The sequence below is a fragment of the Phocoena sinus genome, chromosome 6 (assembly GCF_008692025.1).
Source record: "Phocoena sinus isolate mPhoSin1 chromosome 6, mPhoSin1.pri, whole genome shotgun sequence".
Classification (NCBI taxonomy): Eukaryota; Metazoa; Chordata; class Mammalia; order Artiodactyla; family Phocoenidae; genus Phocoena; species Phocoena sinus.
The window spans coordinates 58,803,845-58,830,436 of record NC_045768.1 but is presented as its reverse complement, the minus strand read 5'-3'; the positions used below and the strand labels follow the sequence as shown (position 1 = coordinate 58,830,436).

At 38.4% G+C, this 26,592-nt stretch overlaps 1 protein-coding gene across 1 annotated transcript in view; it reads left to right on the top strand.

The window, feature by feature from the left end:
- The window catches only part of PTPRD (protein tyrosine phosphatase receptor type D), a 527,692-nt gene that overhangs the window by 480,149 nt on the left and 20,951 nt on the right, over nucleotides 1-26,592 (top strand). The window contains 2 exon segments of the mRNA XM_032635461.1: nucleotides 699-818; nucleotides 1,333-1,487. Of these exon segments, the coding sequence (XP_032491352.1) occupies nucleotides 699-818; nucleotides 1,333-1,487 (275 nt within the window).

Sequence of the window (26,592 nt, the reverse complement as noted above, 5' to 3'; positions counted from 1 at the left end):
TCCACATAATAATTGTAGATGATTCATCTTAAATGAATGGATTTTTAATTATTTAAACTTTGCCACTGCTAGCGTGTGACCCTCTGAGACTTTTTAAGGAACAGACAGCTCTTTTCCCCCTAGGCTTTACAGATTTAATTTGTTTTTGATACACATACCATTTATCTTATATTAAAAAATTCTATGTTGTCTGTTATACTTCGATAGATTTACAGATTATTTCTCCTTTTCTTTAAACAAGCATATTTGGAGATGGGGATAGCTCAAGATGAAATAGGTTGTGCCTTTTAAACCTTGATGGATGAACACTATCTCACCATGTCATTTAAGTGCCTAAGTGTAACCTTTCTGAAATGATTCTTGATGTCTATCTCAGACAAATTTGTGTTTTCTTTTCAAGTACTCTGAAGTTTCAAATACCTCTCTCCTTATTTTACTCAGTGACAATCTGCAATTTATTTCTCTCCAGGAAAATTGAATCTGTTACTGCTTAGTATTCCTACCAGTTTGAAAAATGTGGTTTACATTGGCATCAGAGCAGCAATTTACATATATTGGGATAACAAGAATGCACGCCAGAAAAAGATCAACATAAAACGAAATGCGGAAAAGCTGTTTTTCTTCAACAGCAACTCAGAGTAAAACTAATACAGAAATTGATGAGGATCTGCCCTGAATGTGTCACTTGTTTCTTCTAGGTGAAGTGTGACCAGTATTGGCCCAGTAGAGGCACAGAAACCCATGGGCTTGTCCAAGTGACGCTGCTAGATACCGTGGAGCTGGCCACGTATTGTGTTCGAACGTTTGCACTTTACAAGGTTTGCTTTTTATTTTTTTCCCTCCCTTACCCCTTTCCATTATTTAAAGAAAGCTTCTTTTGAAAAATCGAATATCTCAAGGCTTTACTTAAATCTTGATTCTACTGGCAACAATGAAGAATGAAATAATTCTTCCATTATCGCTCAGCAATTTTTCTCCTTGTCTGGAGATTTATCAGTAAATATGGAACTCTTGCTCTGAATGAAAGTCTCAGCAAATGAAGAATAGGTGAAGAAGAACGAGTTCTTTCTGTAAAACGTAACAGAAGTGCTCTTGATAGTTAAACCTGAAAAATGAATGCTTCTCACCTAGGAATTTTGTCTTCCTGAGCAAATATTTGTCATTTACAAATTGCTTGAGGTTTATAACTCCAGAGTGTGTCTTCCCAAAGGATATAGGGTGGGGGAAGGAATTAAGATAGCACATCTTTGTGTTACCTCTTGCATGTTATTATTCATCATTACAACCTGAGGGTAGGAACACAGAATTTCAGCCAGTGTTCCTACTTCACAGAATGGTTCAAGTGAGAAGAGAGAAGTAAGACAATTCCAGTTCACCGCCTGGCCTGATCACGGTGTTCCAGAACACCCAACACCTTTTCTAGCTTTCTTACGGAGAGTCAAAACCTGTAACCCTCCCGATGCAGGTCCGATGGTTGTGCACTGCAGGTAAGAACCTCTGAGAGCATTTTTCTCACAGTCAGAAGGTTTGTGGGGAGACAGAAAACCGAAGGATGCCTCATTGGATATTCTGTTTCCAACCTCTTGATACTCTGGGATAGCAACTGCCTTCGTAAAGAATACAGGTAGTCTTTTTTGGTCAAAGGAGGCCTCTACTAACATTAATAGGAAGGATTTCATACGGTGCATACCCGCCCTGGGAGATAAAGGCAACTATGATCCATGGCATTTTCTCTTTAGAGCAAAACTAAATATATTCTTTCAAAACATAATATATGTATGAATTGTTTGACAGGCTCTTGAGGGCTGGGCTGATACAACCTTTTTACTATTTATAGGGAAAAAGTGCCGAACAAAATATTGATAATATTGTAAACATACAAAAGCTTAGAGAGACAGTTTCTTACTGCATATTAGTATTCTCAGGTCACATATGGAAAATATACTATTTTGAGCTTTAAAATTTTATTTAATAAAATATATATGAAGATCTATAGTTTGGAAGAATTTATTTTATGTACTTGGAGGTAATGAACCCATATTTCTCTTGAAATGTATAATTTATTATTTTGTACTTTTAATTCTAACATTCTCTATATCATCGCTCAGATTCTACTATATGTAAGTGTCATACATTTTTAATACTAAACTGATTTCTTGTAGTTTCCTGGATTCCTCTCAAGTATCATTACTAACAGATTATTAAAGATATCTAGTCAGATTCTGTTTATTGCTCTATAAATTACGGTTCATGTAACTTCATAAGACTTTTTTGTAACCTAAGTAATTCAAATATGAGAGAACACGGCTTCTTGCACAGGTAAGTAAATTTATAGTTTGGAAGTACATAAAAGAGGAAAGGAAGCATCTATCATAAACCACTTCTATCATTACTTAATAGTATAACTTTCATTCACATCCCATATTATACTATAGCATAATGTAGTAGATCTTAGAAATAGGGTCTATTTTTATAAAAAGTTGGGGACAATGGATGGATCAGAATAAAAGCAATAAAATTCACCTGACTAATCCATGCTAGAGGGGTAATTGTTAAACAATGGCCTGGCAAATTCCAAGCAAGATAATGTTTAATTTCTCTTTTCCAGCATTTTTCCCCAACAAAAACGAATAATAACATTACCTTATATTCATTGAGTATTTTACAAATTCCAAAGCACTCCCCCACGCTTTACCGTGTTTGACATTCTTAACAATATGTCAGGTTGAGAAGAGAACATAAGAGAGGCTACAGGGTTTGATTCAAGTAAGATAGCTAAGAAGTTGGAGGTACAGTCAGCCTCACCTTATAATCAAGTTCTTGCTCCTCTTTAATCAGGACAGGGGCCTTTGAGGACCTGCCACTATGTTGCAGTTTTCTGCATGATTCTGAACCAGTATAAATTATTGTTATTAACTTGAGCAAATTATTATTAATTGAACAAATACTTTTGCATCATGAAATCAGATTTCTGGTTGGTTTCAGCAGGCAGTCTGTGTACTCTGTTATACGTCTTTGCAGACCTCAAAGAGCCACTGAACCTGGTTACATGGTGCCCCTGCTCAGCACAAAATCAACTTGATTGTGAAGTTCACACATGAAATGGTTTCAGATGGAGTTTGGGCATAGGAGAGAAAACGGAGAGTTTGCCCTAACTCAAGAAATGTTGCCTTCATATGCCTACCGGCAAAAATGCAATTCACGCAGATGCATATGTGCATACACACAGATGTATGTGTGTTTATGTACATACATACAAACACATATACATTTTATATATATATATATATATATATATATAATAATAGGAACAAAAATTAGGGAAACCTAACTTGGAAGTTTTCATTGAAAAGAAGTGTTATGATATTTGCACTGTATTTTGAAATATAGTACGTTCCCTCTTTCCAAATGTGCTTCCCACTTCTATAAATGAAAGTGGAGGCCCTGGAAAACTAAAATAAATAGAATGATAATTTTAAAAATTCAGTTTACCCTCTGTTGATCATAAGCAAGGTATAAGGCTTTATGATAGGTACTTGGAGGGCTCCAAAACATTTAGCAAGCAAGTAGGAGAGGTAAGATAGCTATAATGCCTTATTTTGAGAAAATACATACTCTCCCCCCCAACACACACCCCGATGTTATGTTAAGCCACCTGGACTCGCCTCTGAGAGATACAGACAACTCAGGAGAAATAAAGAAACAGAGATTAATGTGGAGAGCTAATAGCTGCTGACATTTGGAAGTGCTGTGCCTGAGGCTCCAGAGAAGCTAGTATTGAAACAAACAACAGAAGAGTTGGTATATTGGTGGAAGAAATCTGTTAGCCACTTTGAAACAGTGAAGGAAAGATGCAGCATAAGCTGAGCTCTGGGAAACGATCTGTGTTCACCCAAAGGTAACCTCACATGTCTGATAAGAAATCTTGGTCTCTTTGAGAGAGGCCGCATCCACACTGCGAACTTCCAAAGCATCCCGAATCTCTGACTTGGTTACCAGTATGTTAAAACCCAAGAGCATAATTTTTCTGACAGAGTGGCAGTGGACAGTCATTTGAGATAACAACTGCTCCTGTGGTATCCCAGAAATGCTGGTTTAAAAATCATCTCTAAGCAGGAAGGAAAGTGTGCAGAAAGTGACACTAGCCATGTCACAAAGGGACCCTGATTAGTTACCATGATCATGTTGCAGATAATCACAGAAAATACTCTGGAGTTTAAACACTGTTGTGATTTCTCTCATGATGGACTTGAATTTTTTTTTCTCTGTAATGAAGAAGTAGTGGCAAAGTCAAAGTAAGTCTAAGCCTTCTGCCAAACAGATCCTGTGACAAAGGAAGAGTTTCTCAAAGAAGTCTGGTGGTAGACAAAAAAAGAGGATGGGACTGGAAAAAGAGAAGATTCGTTTTCCTCCAATAGCTTTGTCTTAAGTAATAAACGTGACAGGACTAAAAAGCCATTATGAATAAAATAAATTCTAACAATCAATAATAAAAAAGAGTTAGGAGAATAGACTAGTGCAACAAGCAGAGACAAGACCTTGGAAGGTCAAGGAGAAGGATGGAGTCTACCACATTCCTAAAAGAGGGAATGTCTGGTTCAACAGACATAGGAGAAAAGACCAACTCTAGCCATCAGTCACTTCATACAGAACATGTAATCTCAACTTTAAGAGTGCACACTCTGGAGTGATAGACTGCCTGGGTAAAACTCTGGTTTGTTCGCTTATTGTCTGTGTGCCTCTGGGCAAGTTATTTCCTATCTGTTAGCCTCTGTTTCTTCACCTGTAAAATGGGGTAACACTACTCATAGCAATAAGAATTTGATGAAGATTAAATGAAATGATACACATAAAGCACTTAGGACAGGGCTTTCTATATAGAAGTATGCAAGAATGTTAAATTATTCATATATTAATTATTGAGTGAGTTTTCAAAGATACATTTGTATTTCTAACTCTAGGGAGAAAAATTCAACATGAACTTGGATATTATCTATATGACATGAGCCATCCATCATATGAATAACTAAATGTTTATAAATATCCAAATATTTAATTGAATAGATTTTTTAAATTTAGATATTTTCCATCATGGAAATGCCATCAGCTATTTTACAGTGACAGAGAACATGTTAAAGCTATGGGTTAGAATCTTTTATAATAATAAATCTGTTCTCAGAAAGACCTGAGAAACCACTGAACTCTTAAAATGATGCTGTTGAGGATACATAGAAATTAATGCTGTGGTTCTTAAGGCCTTCAAGATAAAGACTGAATTTAGCATTACATTCACGGCCATTTATCATCAAGGCTGATCTCGCCCTTCATGCCTCACTGCTCACTCTCTCAGCCACCTCCCACTAGGTATACATTCCAAGTACTTTCATCTCTGGCTCTCGGCAAATGATGTTTATCCACTCTAGAATTTCACCTGTTTCCCTTTTCTACCTGATGATGTGCAACCCTGATTCATAATCTAACTTAAATAGTACTCCCTATGTGTATTGCAAATGCTGCAGACTGGCCTCAGATGATTTTGTTAATATACATGGTAATTTTTTTTTTAACTTCGAACTTGAATGCCTTTAAGCTGCCATGCACTATCCAGTTTTCCAAGCCCTCCCCACTCTATATATATATATATTTATTTTACACACAACTCAGCTCATCTGTTTATAGGAATTGCTGCATCTTGTAGACGTTTGAGTCGAAACCCTGGAGAAAATTTTTAAGCTCATTCCCCATTCCTCTTCCCACAGGAAGAACTGAACCTTCTATCCTCTCAGCTCTCATCAAATAGTTTTACACTTAGCCTATTCGGCTGTCTGTGTGCAGATCACGTATGCCTTGCAGTCGTAGAGGGCGTGGGCTATAGATTATGCACAATTGTATCTCAGCTCTTACATTGTAGTAGGTGCTCAATAGTTGCTTGCTGAAGTTAAATTCCATATGGCGTTTCAGGAATCTTTTTACAGAAACAGTATGATAATTTCAAGGCTGGACTGGTTTTGGTTTTTGAGTTTTTTAATAGGAGACTATATTTTTGTCTCCTTAATGTTGGAGTAATTTTTTTTTACAACTTAATGATTTTAAATTGCCTTTATCTTTCTAATACCTGTTTCTGAATCCCTTTTTCTACTACTGTACATTTTATGTCCTTTCCCACATGCCCTTCATTCCATGATTAAATATAGACATAGCTCTCTGCTTTTGTGTCAGAACAATAGTTAAGGATATTTGAACCCGTAATCGACATCAAGTAATCTTTCCTCTAACTGGAGAGGCCCTCCTCTAAGTGTTTTATGTGTGTTATTGCATTTTCCCCCAAGCATCTACAGAGGTAGGAACCTTATTCTCCCATTGCACACATACAGAAAAAACACAGGCCAAGAAAAGTCAACTTAATTGTCTGAACTCTTGCCATTAGCGGTGCCAAAGCCATTATGTGCCCCAGGCTGCCTGGCCGTATGGATCAAGTAAATTCTCCAGTTCATACATCACGTGATGGTCCTCAGCTTCTCCTCTGGCCAGCCACGTGGAGGGCCTTTCACTTTTAGACTTACCCTGATGACTTGGTCAGCAGAGCCACTCCTTCCTTTCGGACTCCACCTCACAGTGCATATTCTAGCCTTTATTTCACTCTTTCTATATCAAAGATGATTGCCAGCAAGTGAGTCTCTTCTACCACTCAGTCATTTTAACATAATCACAACAGCTACCAATTACTGAGCCATTACTGTTTTCCAAGCAACACTAAGCACTTAAGTGTTCACTCATTTAATCCACAAATCAATATATTTTACTCGTAAAGCACACTGAAGCACAGGGAGGTCATAGGTGATTTGCTCAAGGTCAAGCAGCTCATAAATTGAGGACTTATTTCAAAGTCCGTGACCTGCTTACCCACCATCATATCCAGTTCAGACTCTTTTTGTTGCAGAAAGTACCTCAGTTCCTTACGCATAACGTCTTACAACATATGTGTTGACCACATGGTTGTCAGGCGGATATTTGCCATTATCTCTTTACAAATATCTACTCAATGCCAGAGACATGCAATATTTTTTCTCCTTATTTATAAAATTTGGTCTTGAAAGAGACTAAGGGAGAGAAGTTTCAGGCTATTTTCACAGACGTTATACTTTACACTTCCCCATATTATTTCAATCTTTCTCTTAGAAAATAAAGACACTTTGTTTCTTTTTTTTTTTCCTTTTTGAGCCTTATTCTTTGTGTGTGTGTCTTCTTTTGTTTGTTTGTTTGTTTTTAGAAGTGGTGGTTTATATTCTGCTAGTACCAAAGGGATACAGCAAGCAATTTGCTAAGTAGTTGCTTCTTGTTAGGAGTGAATAAATTGGGCTGAAGCTATAATTTCATTGAGTCAATTATAAAGCCTTGACTCATGATACTAACTGCGAGTCACATTAACCCCTTTTAGGACCAGGGGAATATACCTTCTTCATAGGTGAAATGTATTCATTTATGAATAAATGTGAAAGAAGGATAGATCAAGACCCTCTACCCCTGCATCTGTCTGTTTTTTGTTTTTTTTTTTTTGTTTTTTTTGTGGTACGCGGGCCTCTCACTGTTGCGGCCTCTCCCATTGTGGAGCACAGGCTCCAGACACACAGGCTCAGCGGCTATGGCTCACGGGCCCAGCCGTTCCGCGGCATGTGGGATCTTCCCGGACCAGGGCACAAACCCGTGTCCCCTGCATCGGCAGGCGGACTCCCAACCACTGTGCCACCGGGGAAGCCCTGCATCTGTCTTTTAAATGAAACAATCCCAAGGGGAGTGAAATAAATCTTCTGAGGGTAATTTAAATATTTTACATCATAGAATCAAACCAGTCTTCAAAACTGAAAGGAACAGGAACTGTGGGCCAGAAGTAGATAATGTCCTAGAAGCATCAATGGGCCACTCAGGGTGACCCAGTAAAAATCAAATGACAATTTGGGGTTGGAAAGATTCCCAAGATCTAATCTTCATAATATTTTTTGACTTTATAGGTGAAAGCAGAACCAAGAAACTACTTAGATCATATTCATAGCATAACCACTTACTCCTAATTCCAGCCCAATATGGACAAAAATGGCCTTTTCAAGGTCAAGCGATTTTGGAAAGCATTGCACATGAGCATAAAAATAAAAGACCTGTGATCCAAGGGAGCTAAGAGTGCTGTGGAAAATTGTTTAATGCATTTTTAACCATTCATTCTAAATTCCATCCTTTATTCTTCCCAATGTTCCATTCAAATATCTCTTTAGATCAAAGACCATAAGTATTGCCAAAGCATGTGATAGTTTTGAGATGCTGACAAGTGTGAACCATAGACCCATATTTTCCTTAAACCTGGGATTCGTTTTCATGTCTAAGTAATAAGAGAAGCTGGCCTTCCACAGATGAAAGACTGGATTATTTAAAGTACCAAGATCTCTGGATAAGAAAATGGATGGAATATAAAAATTATGTCCTTATTTATGGAAATATTTTAAGGAGAGGAGAGGAGAAATGATTATACCTTGTGGAAACTATTATGCCCAGTCCTGTTCTTACATATCAATAACTCTGCATAAAAAAGCAAATTTTTAGTTTATGAAACAACATGGTGATACAAAACAGGAGGCCAGATCTTCAACATTCTGATGGCAGAATCCTATAAGAGAAAAATGCCTTACCTCCACTAAAATGGGTTAAAAATATTTGACTCAAAAAAAAACATTAGGGGCTTCTCTGGTGGCGCAGTGGTTCAGAGTCTGCCTGCCAATGCAGGGGACGCAGTTCGTGCCCCGGTCCAGGAGGATCCCACATGCCGCAGAGCGGCTGGGCCCGTGAGCCATGGCTGCTGAGCCTGCGCGTCCGGAGCCTGTGCTCCGCAATGGGAGAGGCCACAACAGTGAGAGGCCCACGTACCACAAAAAAAAAAAAAAAAAAAAAAGAAAACATTAAAAGAAATTACACAGTGGCCCCCATAGATGTAAAATTTAAAACACACACTGAAGGAGTTTGGGGGGCTGTCTGGTGAAATGGAAAATTTGTTTGGAAAAAAGCATTATAAAGGCAGTAGAGGAGAGGTGAGACCAGTATTATGAGAAACTAACTTCAAAGTCATATATTAGATCTATACTATGAGAAATCCCTTCCAGGGCAACTCAGAAACGATCACCTTACCATTCTCATTCCATCCCCAAGAAGAACAACCAAATCACTTTTGTGTAGGAATGTGACAATTTAAGAGCATCTTCCCACCATTTATTGGATCTAATCCTTATAAGCAGAATGGTAGGTTGCATTATTACCATCCTCACTATACAGATAAGGAAATTGAGACTGAAAAGTCTCAATTTGCTATAGTGACTTGCTGTAGACCACATTTTTAACTAATTTTATGATTCAAGGGGTGAGAACCCATGTTTTATGATTCAAGGTCTTCTCCTCTTACCTTAACTGCCATTCTCTATTTTGCTCAGTTTATGTTATACACATGAGAGCAGACCTGTCCTCAGCCAATAACAGAGCTGGCTTTTAGCAGACCTGAAAGCCCCTTTGGGGGCAGCAGTGCATGGTGGTGGTGAAGGCTGTTAAAACTGGGCACTTGAAATCAGCTTTCTAGAGTTCAAATCTCAGCTGCGCCATTTACTACATCTCTGACCTTGGGCAAGTTAATTAACCTTCCTAAGCCTTGACCTCTGTTCAGTAAAGTGCGGATAATAGTAGTATGTCCTTTGTAGTATTGTTTATAGAGATTAAATAAGATATGTCTACATGATAATTAGCCAGCTATCAGCCACATGGAAGTCAATAAATGTTTATATTTTTTGATGTTTTTATTATCATTAAAACACATTATGTGTTTTACCTCACATAAAATAGGTGGTTGTTTAAATTGGCTTTATTATTGGAAAACAACAAAGAATACTATCAAACAACAAAGAAGAAATGTGAGCTTGACTTCTATGTAATTTGTGATCTAGAAGAATAGAAAATGAATGCATGTGTGTGCATTAACCTAGAAAGTGAGTAGCAACTAGAATATTTAACACTTTAAAAATGCATAAGTACTGTAATAATTATTTAATTGAACTGAAAAAAAAAAATTCTTATTAGAACGGATTGTGACTGTAAGACCAGTTTTCTCAGCCTCAGCACTGTTGACATTTGAGTCATGAAACTTTTGTTTTGAGGGACTGTCCTGTGCATTGTAGGGGGTTTAGCAGAATCCCTGGCCTCTGTTCACCAGATATCAATAGCACCCTCCCAACAGCTATGACAATCAAAAATGTCTTCAGTCATTGCTGAATGTCCCCTCGGGGGCAAAGTCACCCCTAGTTGAGAACCACTGCTATATGGCAATGAAACTGATTTTTGATTGTAGCAGAATGTATGTATCCAAGTGATAGCCCACCTCAAAGCTTTAAAGCTTGAAAAACCTTCTTTGAATGGCTCTCTTATTATAAGCATTAGGAAAACTTCTCTCTGAGACTTACATTAAGAATCACTTTTTAACTCATATAGGGAACTAAGCTCATTACTTAAAAAATCACCCAAAATATTCCCTACCTTGATCATCTACCATACAAACCAAAGACTTGGCTCTAGATGTCTCTTGGTACTTAAAAAATAAACAATTCCAACATCAGTAATTATCAGAGAAATGCAAATCAAAACTACAGTGTGCTATCACCTCACAGGGGTCAGAATGGCCATCATCAAAACGTCTGCAAACAATAAATGCTGGAGAGGGTGTGGAGAAAAGGGAACCCTCCTGCACTGTTGGTGGGAATGTAAATTGATACAGCCACTATGGAAAACAGTATGGAGATTCCTTAAAAAACTAAAAACAGAACTACCATATGACCCAACAATCCCACTCCTGGGCACATACCTGGAGAAAACCATAATCTGAAAAAAATACATGCACTCCAATGTTTACTGCAGCACTATTTACTATAGCCAAGACATGGAAGCAGCCTAAATGTCCATTGACAGACGAATGGATAAAGAAGATGTGTAATATACAATGGAATATTACTCAGCTATAAAAAAGAATGAAATAATGCCATTTGCAGCAACATGGATGAACCTAGAGATTATCATAGTAAGTGAAGTAAGTCAGGCAAGAGAAAGACAAGTATATGATATCACTCATATGTGGAATCTAATTTTTAAAAAATGATACAAATTAACTTATTTATAAAACAGAAACAAATTTACAGATATCGAAAACAAACTTATGGTTACCAAAGGGGAAACGTGGGGGAGGGATAAATTAGGAGTTTGGGATTAATGTGTACACACTACTATATATAAGATAGATAACCAACAAGGAGCTGCTGTGTAGCACAGGGAACTCTACTTAACATTCTCTGATAACCTATATGAGAAAAGAATCTGAAAAAGAATGAATAGATGTATATGGATAACTGAATCACTTTGCTGTACACCTGAAACTAACACAACATTGTAAATAAACTATACTTCAATTAAAAAAAAAAAAAATCCACCTCCAAGGACAAAAATTCGCCACCATTAGGAAATTCAAAAGAACAGGCGATAGGCTTTTAACTCTGCTGCCAAAAAGGAGGTCCAAAAGTACTTTTGCACCATGGCAGCACTGCTGCAGTAAATCTTCAGCCTCCAAAGGTGGCTACTTTTAAAAGCCATGCTCTTTGGGCTTGATCAATGCTGACCGTTTTTGCCAGGATATCAGTCACATTGCTTCGTGTCCATACTTGGTATGAACGTCCTGCATTCTGGCAGTTCAAAACAATAAGCTCTCGGAATGCCCCTAAGTGTCAGATGACTCAGTGGCTGGCCCCTTTTTCAATATCTACTGGAGGCCAAAATAAAAGATTAGACGGATAGAAGAAAAGCGAGTCATAATGTCTGACCCCCTGCCCCAGCTTGCAGGTCCTGAAATCCCTTGCTCTTTGATTTTTGGGGATAGATATTCCTGGGATAGCACACTGTGGATTTGTTTTTTTTTTTTTTGCGGTACGCGGGCCTCTCACTGTTGTGGCCTCTCCCCTTGCGGAGCTCAGGCTCCAGACACGCAGGCTCAGCGGCCATGGCTCACGGGCGCAGCCGCTCCACGGCATGTGGGATCTTCCCGGACCAGGGCACGAACCCGTGTCCCCTGCATCGGCAGGCGGACTCTCAACCACTGCGCCACCAGGGAAGCCCAGCACACTGTGTTTTTAAATCACAGGTTTTATTGAAGATAAGTTTTTTGTGAAGTAAACACTTTTCACTTATATTTTTCTATACCTTTTTGCAAGGGGCCTGAGCAGCCTCTCTCTTCCCATCTCACCTCCCTCTATACTTCTACCACTTTCCCCCCTCCAAAAAAAAATCATTCTCTATCTTTCATTCCATTGAGAGAGGGTCAGCAGTTGAGACTTTCACTGGCCGAAGTGGAGCTTGTAGTGTCTATGGTATATATCTAAGCAGGTAAAAAAGATGACCTAGATGAAATGGGCCATGATTAACTGCGGCTCTTTCATTTTAATGATAAAGGCTAAAGAGTTACTTGTTCGAATTCTTTTTGGTATTTGAAAGGCAAGGATTATGAGAATTACGATTATTACAAGAAAGTATTTTCTCTATTCTTTTTTTTCAGTTTGGGTTGGTTTTGAGCATTGCATCCTTTTTTTTTTTTTTTTTAAATTGGAATCATATTTCTGTTTCTGATACATCTGTGTGTCATAGGAGCCAGCATCCTTTCTGAAATGGAGGGTATATCTATCACTTAACCATCACTGCTTACAAGTATCAGCCCAAACTTAGAGGCTTAAAACTACCACAGCCTGTTATTTCTTACTATTCTGTGGGTCCACTTGGGGCTGGGCAGGGGTTGTCTGCTGTTATCTCCTGAGCTCTCCTTTACAGTCAGCTAGAAGCGCTGAGAAAATGGGGCCTCTCTGGCCCCACAGCAGTTCATCCTGGTCTGCTGGTCTCAGGATTCTGGGAATCAAAGGAGAAGCTTCTGAGGCCTTTTGAGGCCAAGGCTTGGAAGTCACATATCATCCCTTCCACCACATTCTTTTGCCCAGAGCAAGGCAGGGGCCAGCTTAGATTCAAGGAGTGGCCCTTGTTTCTTGATGAAGCAAGACTCTACTTCTTGATGAGAGAAGTAGCAAATAATGTGTGACCTCATTTATTCCACCACTGAGTTCCATGTTGCTGAACATTATTTACTTGACTGATGGAGCTCTTCTCCCTCCTCTTACCTCTCATCAGCTTGGCTAAGTCCACTGTGGATTTCCCTCCTGAGGCTGGATGAGATGAGCAAAGCGCCCCCCAAGTATATCCCAAAATACAGTTGTTGTGTTTTTTTTTAAATATATGAAATAGTATTTTTTTTAGCTTGTGTGGTGGGAGAAACTCATACTCTTTACTCCCATTCCATCCTGTCTCAGAAATATTTCCTTTACATCTTCCTGTAATTTAGGATTTATTAGGGTTTTAATAGGCTTCTTCTTAAACTCAAAAACTAAGGGAGCATGATTTACTCACAGTGAATCATAGACCTGGAAAGGACATTTCAAGCCTCCCAGACACTCTCCCTCCGTTTCTCTCTCTGCATCCTCTCCGCGCTATCCCTTCCCACCCCCTTCCCTTCCCTTGCCACTCCTCTTTAATTTCAGAGATAGGAAAATAAAATGAGGACCAGGAAAGTTGACAACTTTCCCATAGACTCTTGCTGGACTCAAGTCTACTGACTGCTGGTCCAGTATGTTTCGCAGTGTATTATAGTCCTTTTAATTGTGTTCAGATTAGTTTGATTAAGGAGTCCCTAACATTTTCTAGCTAAATTAGGAAAATAATCACCTGTATAATGGCAGGAGGCACTATGGTTGGAACCAAGATGATCAGAGCAGATAACTTTGATGCATTAGAGCCAATTAAGTATCACAGATCTTTACGATTATGACTGATTGACAAAAGGGCTAGTGCATAGCTGGGGAGTACTCTGAATGTGCTGGGCACCCAGATGGTCAGTAAGGCCAGGGCAGCAGAAAATGGTAGAGCAAGGCCAAGAGAGAGCAGGAGAGAATGTCAGAGAGAAACTCATCCTGCTTTGCAGTGATGCCTGGAGCCATAATGGTGGAAATCACTTCAGGCCACTAAAAACGACTTTACATGCTGTCTTGGCAGCCCTTCTCTGGTTCGCAGTGGCTGCTTTGTGTATGTGCTGCTCCCATGGGAGCTCTAGCCTGGCTGTGCCATGGCAGTAGCGTGAGCTTTTATAGTGGCCATATGCCTGGGAGGCTTATCATCTACAGTTTCCTCATTCCAGGCTCCAGCCAAGTACAGCAGATGCTATTGTTACCTCTTCTATTGAATTAAAGTAGGAAGCAGAGAGAGAGAGAGAAATTTGTCAATATTGTTTTTCTGCTGGAACCGAAATAAAAACTGTGTGTGTTATATTGTCCGATAGCAGCCCATGTGCCAAATCCCCATTTTGTGTAACACACTTACATAAGATAAGAATCTGCCCTTATGTTTCTTAACATAATGTAAATGACCTTCTTCCTTCTACTGTAGATGTGTTACAATTATAGCCATTCAGGCTTCTCAACTTGGATCTGTGCTGTTTACTGCACTTGCAAACCCTTCGCCTCGGACCATGCCATCTGCTGGGATCACTTGTGTTTCCTTCACACACTCACAGGGTTTGCTTTGTGCCCAAAATCTAACTGTGCAAAACTCTGAAATCTTTCATGTAAATAAACAAATGTTTAGCAAGTATTTTTAAACCCTTTACTTGACAAGTAGCATTAGCAAGGTACATTTGCATTTCCAAAGTAAGTACAGCTGCTGAGAGAATTTCTCGTTGCAGAAACGTATGAAGTGACACCAAAATCAGAAGAGAATCCCTTTTGAAAGAAAAGCCTGCATGGATAAATGATCTCTGTGCTGCAGACAAACTAAATGATAATAAATTAAGCTAACAAAAAGGTTCTTTTTGGACATAGGACATACCTGGTTGGGGGTAGGAGGATAGTCTTAAGACTCTATGTCACTGGACACCCACCCCATACTATCCTATCAAAACTTTCTTTCAGCCCAAATATGAAACTGACGAGCCTACAAAGCCCCTGTTGGTCTCCTCTATATTTCTCACTGCTGTGCTCTCATCAGCCTGGTTAGGTACAATATGCATTTCCTTCACAGAACGGGATAAGAAAACCCCCCCAAATGTAACCCAAAATACAGGTTCTTTTGTCAATCTATGAAATAAGTAAGAAAGGAGAAGAAAAGGCCATTTAATTTCTTCCAGAACTGCTACCTGACTTTTTGCCATTGTCTCCTGGTTTTTTATTTTCTGATTTGTTTTTTCCACTTGAATCCATAACTACCCCCAGATTTGTATATAAGAGATGTGGGTTGGAGTGCCTTTTTCTATCTGTAAGTTTTGACCTCACTGCTGTGGTCTCTGTCCATAAAGAACAGGACTAAGTGGGCAGAGCCCCCTCTTGCTACTGAGATAGGGCTGTTGTCCTACCTGTTGCCTGAAGACAAGATTATTTGAGGATGCTAGGATTTTGATTACACTATCCTTGAAGTTCAGGTTGAATATTGTAAATGAATATAGAATGTAGATATACAAAAGATGCAACCTCAGTAGGTCCCAACGGTAAGCCTCTAAATTTTATCAAGAGCCAGGGTTGTCAGATTTTAATGCGGACAAAAGAGGACCATAAATCATTTCAAAATATGAGGCATGTTTCATACACGTGCTAGAACCCCAGTAAAAGTCAAACTCTTCCTAAAGTAGTGCATACATAGTAGGGAATGTAAAAGTGCAAAGTAATAAATGAATCTTAATGCTTTCCTGGATCTTAATGCTTTCCTTCTAAGTGTGTGTTATTAAGAAAAACCAGAATTCTATGACTTTCACCGCATATTTAGCTTTCAGGCTAAGAAATGGAAATTGCATACATAGAAAACTAAGAGATATTCTACTGCCCTAAGACTATGAGAGCCCATACAAATCACTTACCTGAGTTTCTATTTCTCTAGGAAAGTAGAGTACAATCTGGTCATTTGCTAAAGGCATCTTCTCTACAAGGGAAAACTGCATAAAATTTGGTAGATTAAATGCTTATTTACTCACGGCGATGATGATGATGATGGTGATGGTGATGGTTAGGAATTTTGTGGTTTTATGGAAAGCATAATAAGAAATTTTCTCTGACTACCTTCAAATTCAGTCCCAACTTGGGTTCACAGGTGATCAATCATTCTAGAGAAAAACAAATTCCATACATCTCTCTTATATGTGGAAATCAAAAATGAAAACAAAAACAAAACACTGCAAGCTCACAGATACAGAGAACAGATTGGTGATAGCCAGAAGGGGGGTGGAAGTTAGGGAAATGGATGAAGGGGGTCAGAAGGTTAAAAATACAAATAAAAATTTTAAAGCCTTCCTTTGTCAAACTACACCCAACTCCAATTCTAATCAATTGGGCAGAGAGCCCTTCTAAGTCTGGACTTTTGCTCACCACTTACATTTGATGATGTTGCAAACCACAAAAATTCTTTATAACCTATGGTTAACATTTCATCCCTCCTTTGTGTGTCTGGAAATGATTGACCTGGCTTCAGACTATTTTCTCTGATGTATTACAGCCTGAAATTCACTTGTTGTCTTGGTTCAATTAAACTCAAACTTACTGGTTTGTAGGGTACAATAGTAAAGCCACAAGCTTAGCATAACCTTTTCAGAATTCAGGAAGAAACTCTGTGAATGTAGTCCAGTTACAAGAGTTACAAGAGTCCAGTACATTATATATGCCTTTGTTGTTGTGTTTATATTTCCTAAAGGCTTAGGAATAAATACAGTTCTAAAAATCTGAGATAATAATTCTGCATGGATGTCTTTTTTAGAATGAATCTTTGTGGCATACATAAGGTACAGAGGTACAACAATTCCTAAGGTGGTCATCATACCTTTTGCTGGATTTTCAGCCTATGTTTCCATACGGATAATTTTATCAAGTAGCACTTCTGGAATTATCACTTAGTTCCACGTGTCTTTTTAAAGCTACATCACATCACAGTTTGTGACATAAAAACTTAGGTCGAATTTTAGCTATTAGAACTAGGTTAATGGTTATAAACAACTTCTTCTTTGTTATTTCTTACCCTTAGGGACCCTACATTTGGAAAAAACTTTATATTAGGGGGATTAAAAAGAGGCCATTTTTCCTACTCTTTTTTTTTGTTTGTTTGTTTTTTTTGCGGTACGCGGGCCTCTCACTGTTGCGGCCTCTCCCGTTGCGGAGCACAAGCTCCGGACGCGCAGGCTCAGCGGCCATGGCTCACGGGCGCAGCCGCTCCACGGCATGTGGGATCTTCCCGGACCGGAGCACGAACCCGTGTCCCCTGCATCGGCAGGCAGACTCTCAACCGCTGCGCCACCAAGGAAGCCCCCCCTACTCTTTTTTAGTTTGGACATTTCCAACAAACCCACAGAGTAGAGAGAATGTATAATGAACCCCCAAGCACCTATCACCCAGCTTCAGTTATCAACATTTCAGGCAGTGTTTATTAAATGGCAGTTCACTTTCTGTTTTTCAAAAGAAACTCATTACATAACTGCTATTCAACGTTTGAGGGTTTAATAACCTGAGCAGCCTTATCTCAGGCAAATGTTCAAATTCCATGGACATATTTAATGTAAAAGGCACTCATTACCACTTTCTCAGCTCCAGGTTAAGTACTCCTGGACTATATCTCTTATGCTACTATAATCTGTTACCCACACTGCTTTTCTAAGTCTAAAGTCATATGGCATCAAGTTTTAAAATGATTCCAGACTATGGATACCATGTCCTTCTAGGAAGAGCTTGTTCCCAAAACTGTCCTTAGTAAATTTTGGCTTACAGACTTTTTTTTTTTAATTCAGCACTTTTATTTTGAAATTAACTTATTTTTTTTTAAGGCTCAGTCCATCCTAAGCCCTACCACTGTTATTTAACATCCATGCTTCATACTCCCCTGACTAAAGCTGACTTCTTTCGATCTGTGAAAGTAGAGCTGGATTCAGAAATGATTAGCTACCTGATTTAGAAAAAAGAAAACAGAAGAGAAATAGAAATAGCAGTTTTACAAATCCGAATTTGACCAGTTCCCAAACAATTATTGGCATACGTAATCTGACACATGATTTTCATACCCAATCTGGGTTCTACAAGAAGTATAAACAGGGTCTATGGAAACAGAATTAACGGTTTGAACATGAGAAGGCCAGTCACTCAGAAAATTCAGGATACCCCATCAGTGTATATGCACTTTAAACCCTGAGTTGTTACTGGATGTTATGTGGAAGACATTTTCTATTGTCAAATAAGTAAGGGTTAAACTAAGTTAAATTGTTTTACAACAGAGTTTCTCAGCCCTATAAAATATCATTTCCATTGTGAACTTCCAAGAGGGAATTTCTGAAACCTATTTAAACATGGGACTCTTCCCCCCCCCGCCCCCGCCCCCGCCCCCGCCGCCACCTTGAATTTTCTCAAAATACTCTAGGAAGTGCTATCATATGAGATAATTGCCTCATGGTGATAAAACAGGACCATGAACTACTAAGAGTAATTGTCTAGTAAATCAGTAAATAAAATGTATAGATAGGGCTTCCCTGGTGGCGCAGTGGTTGAGAGTCCGCCTGCCGATGCAGGGGAGACGGTTCGTGCCCCGGTCCGGGAAGATCCCACGGCTGGGCCCGTGAGCCATGGCCGCTGAGCCTGCGCGGCCAGAGCCTGTCCTCCGCAACGGGAGAGGCCACAACAGTGAGAGGCCCGCGTACCGCAAAAAAAAAATGTATAGATAAATATAATCAATAAATATCTATTAAAACTAAACTGTGCAGAGCTTCAAGCTATTGAGTATGGAGAGGGAACAGTGTGGCATCTTCCTCAAAGAGCTCATAGTAACCTATATGTAACATACCTGAAACAATCAAGGCCGTTCAGAAGAAACCTTGATGTATGTATCCAGTTAAGACTTGGTCATTTAGAGAAAGCTTCATTAAGGCGAAGAAGCCTAAGAAAGTATGTATTCAGTTAATATTACCTTCAAATATATAATTGTATATTATATTAATTCATTAGTTTTTAAATTTAAGACTAAGAATTTTGAGTATGACATATGGTTAGTACATTTAGTGTATTTAATATAGACAAAGAACTTAATGGCTTTGCAGCAACTTAAGTATTAGAATCCTCCTAGATTTGTATAAATTATTTTCCATTTATTTACAGTTATCTTACCAATGCCTAACACAACTGTATTTTTGAGGGAGTAATGGAACACTTTTAGTAAGTCTTCCCAAAGCATTTAACTTAGCTTTCACAGAAACAACTCTTATTTTGTAATCATATCTCATTAGTTTAATATGTTCTTAATTAAATTATTTAACTAAAACAACTGATTATTTTGGAATAAATACCATGGCATCACAAAAGAACATAGATATCCTAGAGAATAGCCTCCTAGCCTAGAGCAGACCTGGTGCAGTGAGCAACAGACTGGGGCTTTTTGGAGGAAAGGGAAATTTGGGTGGATTGGTTGGTAAATGGAGATCAGATAAGAAAATGCATACAGATATCTGTATGCACATATTAATATGAATTAATCCATATGCACATATTAAGAAACAAATGGTAGAACAAACGATAATCGCTACTTGAGGTAAAGGAAGTAATTTGCATTTCTAACAAATTTCCAGATGATACTGATGCTGCTGATCATGGGGCTGCACTTTGAGAACCACCGGATTAATCAATCTCTAATGTCCCTTCCAAGTCTCAAATCTGGTTCAGTTGTATATGACTTTTTTTTCCCTCAGAGGATAGAAATCAGAAATAAGATGGAATATTAGTTTCATAAATTCACTAGTGTAAGTCTTTAATAGAAACCATGTAGGAGCAGGAAGGCTGCATATCTCCTCTGCTATTAGGCTAAATGAATTCAAATATTCAACTCTAGGTCCTTAATTCATAGGAAAAGGAAGTAAGGAAATTAACATTTATCAAGAATTTGTTAGTTAAAAGACATTTTGCTAACAATAGCCTTATAGGAACCTTAAGGAATGGGTTTACATTTTACAGATGAGAAAACTGAGGGAGGATAAATAAATGATGAAATATCATACATCTTGCAGTTGGAAAAGCCAGATTTTTAATCTGTAAAATTCACGCTCTTTCCATTTGCTACACTGACTCCTCATAAAACAAGCATATCACATCAGACTACTTTCCCTGTCACACTTATGTGAAAATAAAATAGTTTTTTTCAATTCGGCCAATACTTATGATGTTTAAGTTATTCCAGTAAAAAGTGAACCTTCAAGAAAAAAATTGGCTTTTTTAAACGTGGTGAGTATGTAATTCCATGGGCAAAAACTGAATTTCTTCCCCAGACTGTAACATCCAAATCTTAGAGATATGAGATGAGAAATGGTGTATAGGAGTTCACCACTGCATCCCTCTCCTCTGGGCTATGCCCACATGAAACAGACACTCAGCAGGTATTTGACGGATACGTGAACATTGAGCGAAAATATCAGTATCCAAAGTGATACCACGGGCCAAGCCGTACAACAATGCGAAATGGTATAATCTGTGTTGTGTAGGTAAAAAAGAATAATAAAGCATAATGGCAGTATTCTTAAATGCCAAATAAAATGGTTTCCACAGTTACTTGGTTGGGGGAGAGGCTGGAAGTAGGCTATGGATCAGATTTTTGTGGGTACCCAGCCCCATAGGTTACTTTACTTTACATTTACATACTTTACAGGCTTTGTACATGTTGAGTCTGGGGCTTGCATTCTAATTAGCTTTATGTCTGGCGTTCATGGAAATGTATGCTGCATCCCGGAGAATTATCAGGGTAATGAGCATCCCATTCCCAATATCTTCCTCCCTATATGAGGTAGATTAAGTCTGCAAAGAGAAGCATTTAGTACCCCCAGAAAGGGAAGCACCATATAGTGTCCCTGATGTCAAGAAAAAGTTCATTTTCTTTGAATGGGTTCCTTACTAAGGAACAGTTTGCTCATCTCTGATCACCACATTCCCTCTGTCTCCAAACAGACAGGAAATAAAACGAGGTATTGCTCTTCTCAAAGGCATGATAATTGCTGCTTATATGGTCTCTAGTGAATCCAGCCCTTGGTTACCCCCCTTCGGGGGATTCCAGTCCACTAAGGAAAGCAGCTTGGGGTCCCCAGATTGGCCTAGACTCCATGAGCGAGGCTGCTGAGGCATTTGATACAATGAACATTGCCAAGCTGTTTGTGTACCTCTTGGGGAGCTGCTAAAATGAGGCATTGCCTTTGAAGAGAATCTCTCAGAGGAAATAGCTCTGACTTCAACAAACCTGTATTCCTCTTCTGGTAAAGTTAAGGTAAAGCACCTTGTCTAGAGCAGTGATTGGAGACCAAAAGAGTTGGTGTGTCCCCAGAAACTCTCCCCTCTAGAGAAAGGATTATCTGCACAGCAAAGTGATCTCACAGCATGTTTTTTGTTTTTTGTTTTTGCGGTACGCGGGCCTCTCACTGTTGTGGCCTCTCTCGCTGCAGAGCACAGGCTCCAGACGTGCAGGCTCAGCGGCCATGGCTCACGGGCCCAGCCGCTCCGCGGCATGTGGGATCTTCCCGGACCGGGGCACGAACCCCTGTCCCCTGCATCGGCAGGAGGACTCTCAACCACTGCGCCACCAGGGAAGCCCCCCACAGCATATTTGATTCCTCCTGACTAGTGCTGGTTATGGCAGGCTTCTCAGGTTCTGTCTATATAGTTTGGTATATAGATATCCTTGAGCCAATCCTTCAGTAGACTAAGTGCCCTGTCGGTTACTCAAATGTAGTAATTTATAAGTTTCTTTAATAAATTTTCAGATGCTGCCACTCATCATCCCTATATTTGAATGCTTATGAATATTTCTATATAATTATATTTAATACTGTAAGCTGTAAATGCTGTAATTTCCTTTGACCTATGTTGCAGTTAGAGATATTACTTGATCAGTGCTCTCAATGATTCGTTTGATGCACACGTATTTAGTTAATTGGTTTTTTTTTTTTCTGCCTGTGTTTATATATAATATACTCTATAAGGGAAAAGAAATCAGTCTCCTCACAGCTGAGTCTGGTAAAAGTGCAATTAGGGTCTATCAGAACAAACAGCTGTCAATAATGAGTTCTGAATTAAAATTACTAGCAAAGAAAGGAATCTAGACATCTGCAGGAAATGTGAAAATATTTTTATAACCAAATAGCTGAGATCTGGACAGGGGTATCACTGAGTTTTCTCAGCTGTACCTGCAGTGTATTTTGAAATATTCCCAGACTGAAAGAACACTAAAATTCACTGCATAAACTAAGCTGCATATTTTTTTTTTAAATGTTGGCTGCCTTTGAACAGTGTGTATTTTGATTTCATATAATCAGCATGAACACTTTCTGTTTCAAAGTATTTTGCTGTGCCCCTGGTCATAAAATGAAGCTTAAAAATAGTTCTGTTATCTTTGAATTGTGTCTTTCCAATCAGGGTTCTATTGCTTGGATATTTTTCTTTCTGTCTTTGGAAAAAATACTTTTGGGTCTATTACACGGTATCTGATTTGTTCGTATTGGGGTTGTTTCCTGCAAAGAAAACTTGCAAGGTGGGCTTTTGGCATCTGAGGTTTATTACAAGATAATTCCATACATTTTCAGGTATCTGGAGATAGTAAAGTATTTGGCCTTTAAAAAAAAAAGCAAATCACACATTTTTGAAAGCGGACTTTGTGCTCTCCCCTTTGCATTTAAGTTTTAAGTCAGTTAGGTTACAAAAACCTATATAAGAATGAAAGATCAAAATTTTTTCTTTAATTTATATATATGAACACACATATACACACACATGCATAGATAATTAGCAGTATATTTGGTAATCTTTTGGCCCTCAATTACTTATAAAAATATTAGAAGAGGAGTGCCTCTGTAGCCTTGTTACCCGAAGTATGGCCCATGAACCAGCACATCAGCGTCACTTTGGAGCTTGTTGGAAATGCACAATCTTGAGTTCCTCTCCAGACTTACTGAACTGGAATCTCTGCGGCAGGGCGCAGGAATCTATGTTTTAATACTGCCTAGGTATGTGTACAGATCACGTGGATAGACATATAATGCATAAATGCCTACTGATACATCACATGGTCATTGATACATAGAAGAGGAATCTCTCATTTTGAATTTATTGAATTGAATTATATTACCTTTCATCTCTTTGGTGTCACAGTCTTGTGACTGTTTTCCATCTTCTACTATTACCCTGAATGAGGGGCAAACCCTCTCCTTTCTACTCCTATCCTCAAACGTGACAATGATGGCATTCTAAATACACTTAATACCAGTTTTCACTAATTAAGTAGTCATCATGTATGAATACTACACTTACTGAAAGTCATCCATCTATCTGAAACAGAGCTGACATCAGTATAACTAGTTCATACATAGGTACATGAAGATCTATCTTGACAATGCTTCAAAAGCCACTTAATTCCTTTCACTTCGGGTAGTTGAATAGCATGGGAGAGCTAACGTTTCATTAATAAAGGACAGTTATAGGCACAGCTTAGACCCTTTTTGGACCAACATTGTTGCAGCCTAAATTGATAGAATCATGGACCTTGGGTCCGTCTTGGGAGCTCTAAGGAAAACTGTCGTCTTGTTTTCAATAAAATTCCATTGCTAGAAGCATGAGTCTGGGAAAGAGGAGACAGGGACCCAAGTCTTAGCTCTGCTAGTAACAGTCACATGATCCTGGTCAAATTCCTAACCCTGCCTAGGTCTCAGTTTCCTCCTTCAAAAAATCTAAGTAGGCTGAGGAGTTAGATGAGGCAATGAGCAGTACTGACGCATTAATTCAGAAACCTGTGAGTTTAAGAAGCCAGATCAGGCCTCTGGAAAGACCAACACAAAGGCCTGCTGAAGGACTGCAGGGTGATACAAATAAGTGAAGCAGACCCTGACATTCGGTAAATTGTACTGAGACTGAGATTCTCACTGCCTTGAAAAACCTTGTGTGAATCAAACAAAAGGACTAAATAAAACAGAGCTACCAATTTGTAACCCCTGATAAGAGCCTTGAAAACCACTGGACCATTTATGTTTATATGAAGATAATCGCATTTTAAAAAAGCAAAAACACAAAACCAAAACCCCCCAAATCTCGTCCGTGTGGGAAAACACAGATATACTTTGCAAAACAATCGAAACAAAGTTGCTAAAGTGTGAATATTTTCCAAATACCTTTCAGTAGCTCTTCTGTTTGACTCTCTTTTAACCTGAGACAAGAGTAACAGCATTTATGTTGCTAATGGTGAGCCTGCTGTGTGATCTGAACAGGTTGTAAACATCGTAATCTACATGATTGGTACTTTCTTTGGGTTGAGCAGCACACAACCTGTGCAGTTTTATTTGGCAGACCTCGTTAATGGTTGTATCCACTCTCAAAATGTGGATAATTTTGTGTCATTCCAAACAAAATTTAGAATATGGATTGAACCAATATGGCCATTTACAAAGAAAATTTCAGTGAAAAAGATATAGTTCCTCATAATTCCATAGCATTACTCAATTGACCTCATTCAGATTCAAGTCAACTACCAATTATAAGAACCAGCTGAGTCTGTTTTATCTCTGCCTAATGGCCTCCTCTATCCATCTGTAAAATAAAACCCGCTATGGCATATTCAGGTGTTCTTTATATAAACATATTAGCCTTCTACTTTATCTTGAGCATCACATTTTAGGAATAATAAGGAATGTGTTTGGCAGATAACGTTGGGACAGAGCCAAGATTATACAGAAAAGTCTTTGGAGGATTTTTGAGTCAATATATTTGGGGGAAAAAGTCAGATTAGACCCATGTGGATTTTTGGTTTTTATAGGCATAATTCATTTTAAGAAATCCCCCTTCACCCATCTGGAAAAATAAAATGCCCTGAGGGAATATGATGGGTCTTGACCTCTCAATATTATAGACTAGGATCCTTGTCAGGTCAGTTGTTCTATGCTTAGTCTCTGCTTCTTCTCTGCTGATGAAGTGTGAACTTTTGATCATCAGAGGATGCCGCCTAAGAGTGTAATGCACTTTTTCTTTCTAGAGTGATCAGTGTACTCGATGGTCTCATCCTAACTTTTCCTTATTTTAACTGTGTACTAAGAATTCTCCTCTCTGTGCTGAAGGCCAGCACCTGATGGCACGATCAAGTCCAGGCTGCAAAGGGCTGCCAGCATCACCCTGACTTCTCCTGAGAATCCATCTCTGGGCAGTATTCCCAAGCTAGAGTGAATGAGGTTCCATCTTCTCTCTCTACTTCTTTGGATTCTCAACTGTTCACTGGTCTTTCATATTTTTATAATAGTAACGTTTACCCACTGTTTTATATTTCTTTTTAATTCCATTATTACTGATTATATTGTCCTTGCTAAAAAAAAAAAAAAAATCATACATTTCATCATCTAAAGTGAAAGGCCTCCTTACCATCTCCATGACCAATTCCATTCTCCACCAAGAGGTAACTATTGGTATCATTTGTGTATCTTTGGAGGTCGAGTTCCATGAATCAACAGGTATGCATATAAAAATATTCAACATATAACTGTATTGTGTGGAATTGTAAAAAATATAAGTGTTATCATGATGTATATATTGCTCTGCAATATATTTAGAAATCTGTTTTTTTCTTGGTCAATACATGGATTTGCCTCCTTCTTTTAACTGCCCATAGTATTCTCAGTATTTATGTACTGTAGTTTATTTAACCATTTCCTCAGTCATAATAATTTGCTATTTCAAATAATGCTGCAATGAAAATCATTTTCTAAAACTCCCTGCGCATATGTGTACGTATACCTCCATGAAAGATTTCTAGAAGTGTGTGTCAAAGGATGTGTGCATTTTAAATTTTCACAAACACTGCAAAACTGCCCTCGCAAACAACTACTTAATAGCATGGATATATTCTACTGCATTTCAATGACGGTTTGTCCAAAGATATCTTTTTAGTTTTTATTTTATAATAATATATAAAAGTGAATTAGGCAGATGAATATTTATATCCAAGAAATCTGTATCATTTCTCTGGTCATTCTAAAGAGATGCCAGAGGATGTAATACTTAAATAGTTACGCGTCTGTTTTTTGTAGAGAGCCCTAAATATTCTAGAGATGCCCAGTATAGCTGTATATTAAGTTAAATGTTAATTTTTGTCAAAAAAAAGAGAAGAGTTTCAAAACAGCAGTCATATCAAGATCACATCACAGTTTTATCAGGATAGTCATCTGATTAATCTTATAAATCTCAGTCATAAAACTCAATCCATTCTATTAGATTCCTTTTTTAATAGTCTTGCAGTTCATAAATGCCATTCTTTTTTCTGAACTATAATATCCAATCAAAGCACGAGCTGATATATGTATGAAATGCTCACCATGATTTTGGGGCCATATTGTACTGTCTTTGCACCCAGCTAAATGATCTGTAAAATCTTCTATTTTTTTGTCTTTCTTTGCCATATTATTGAAGTATC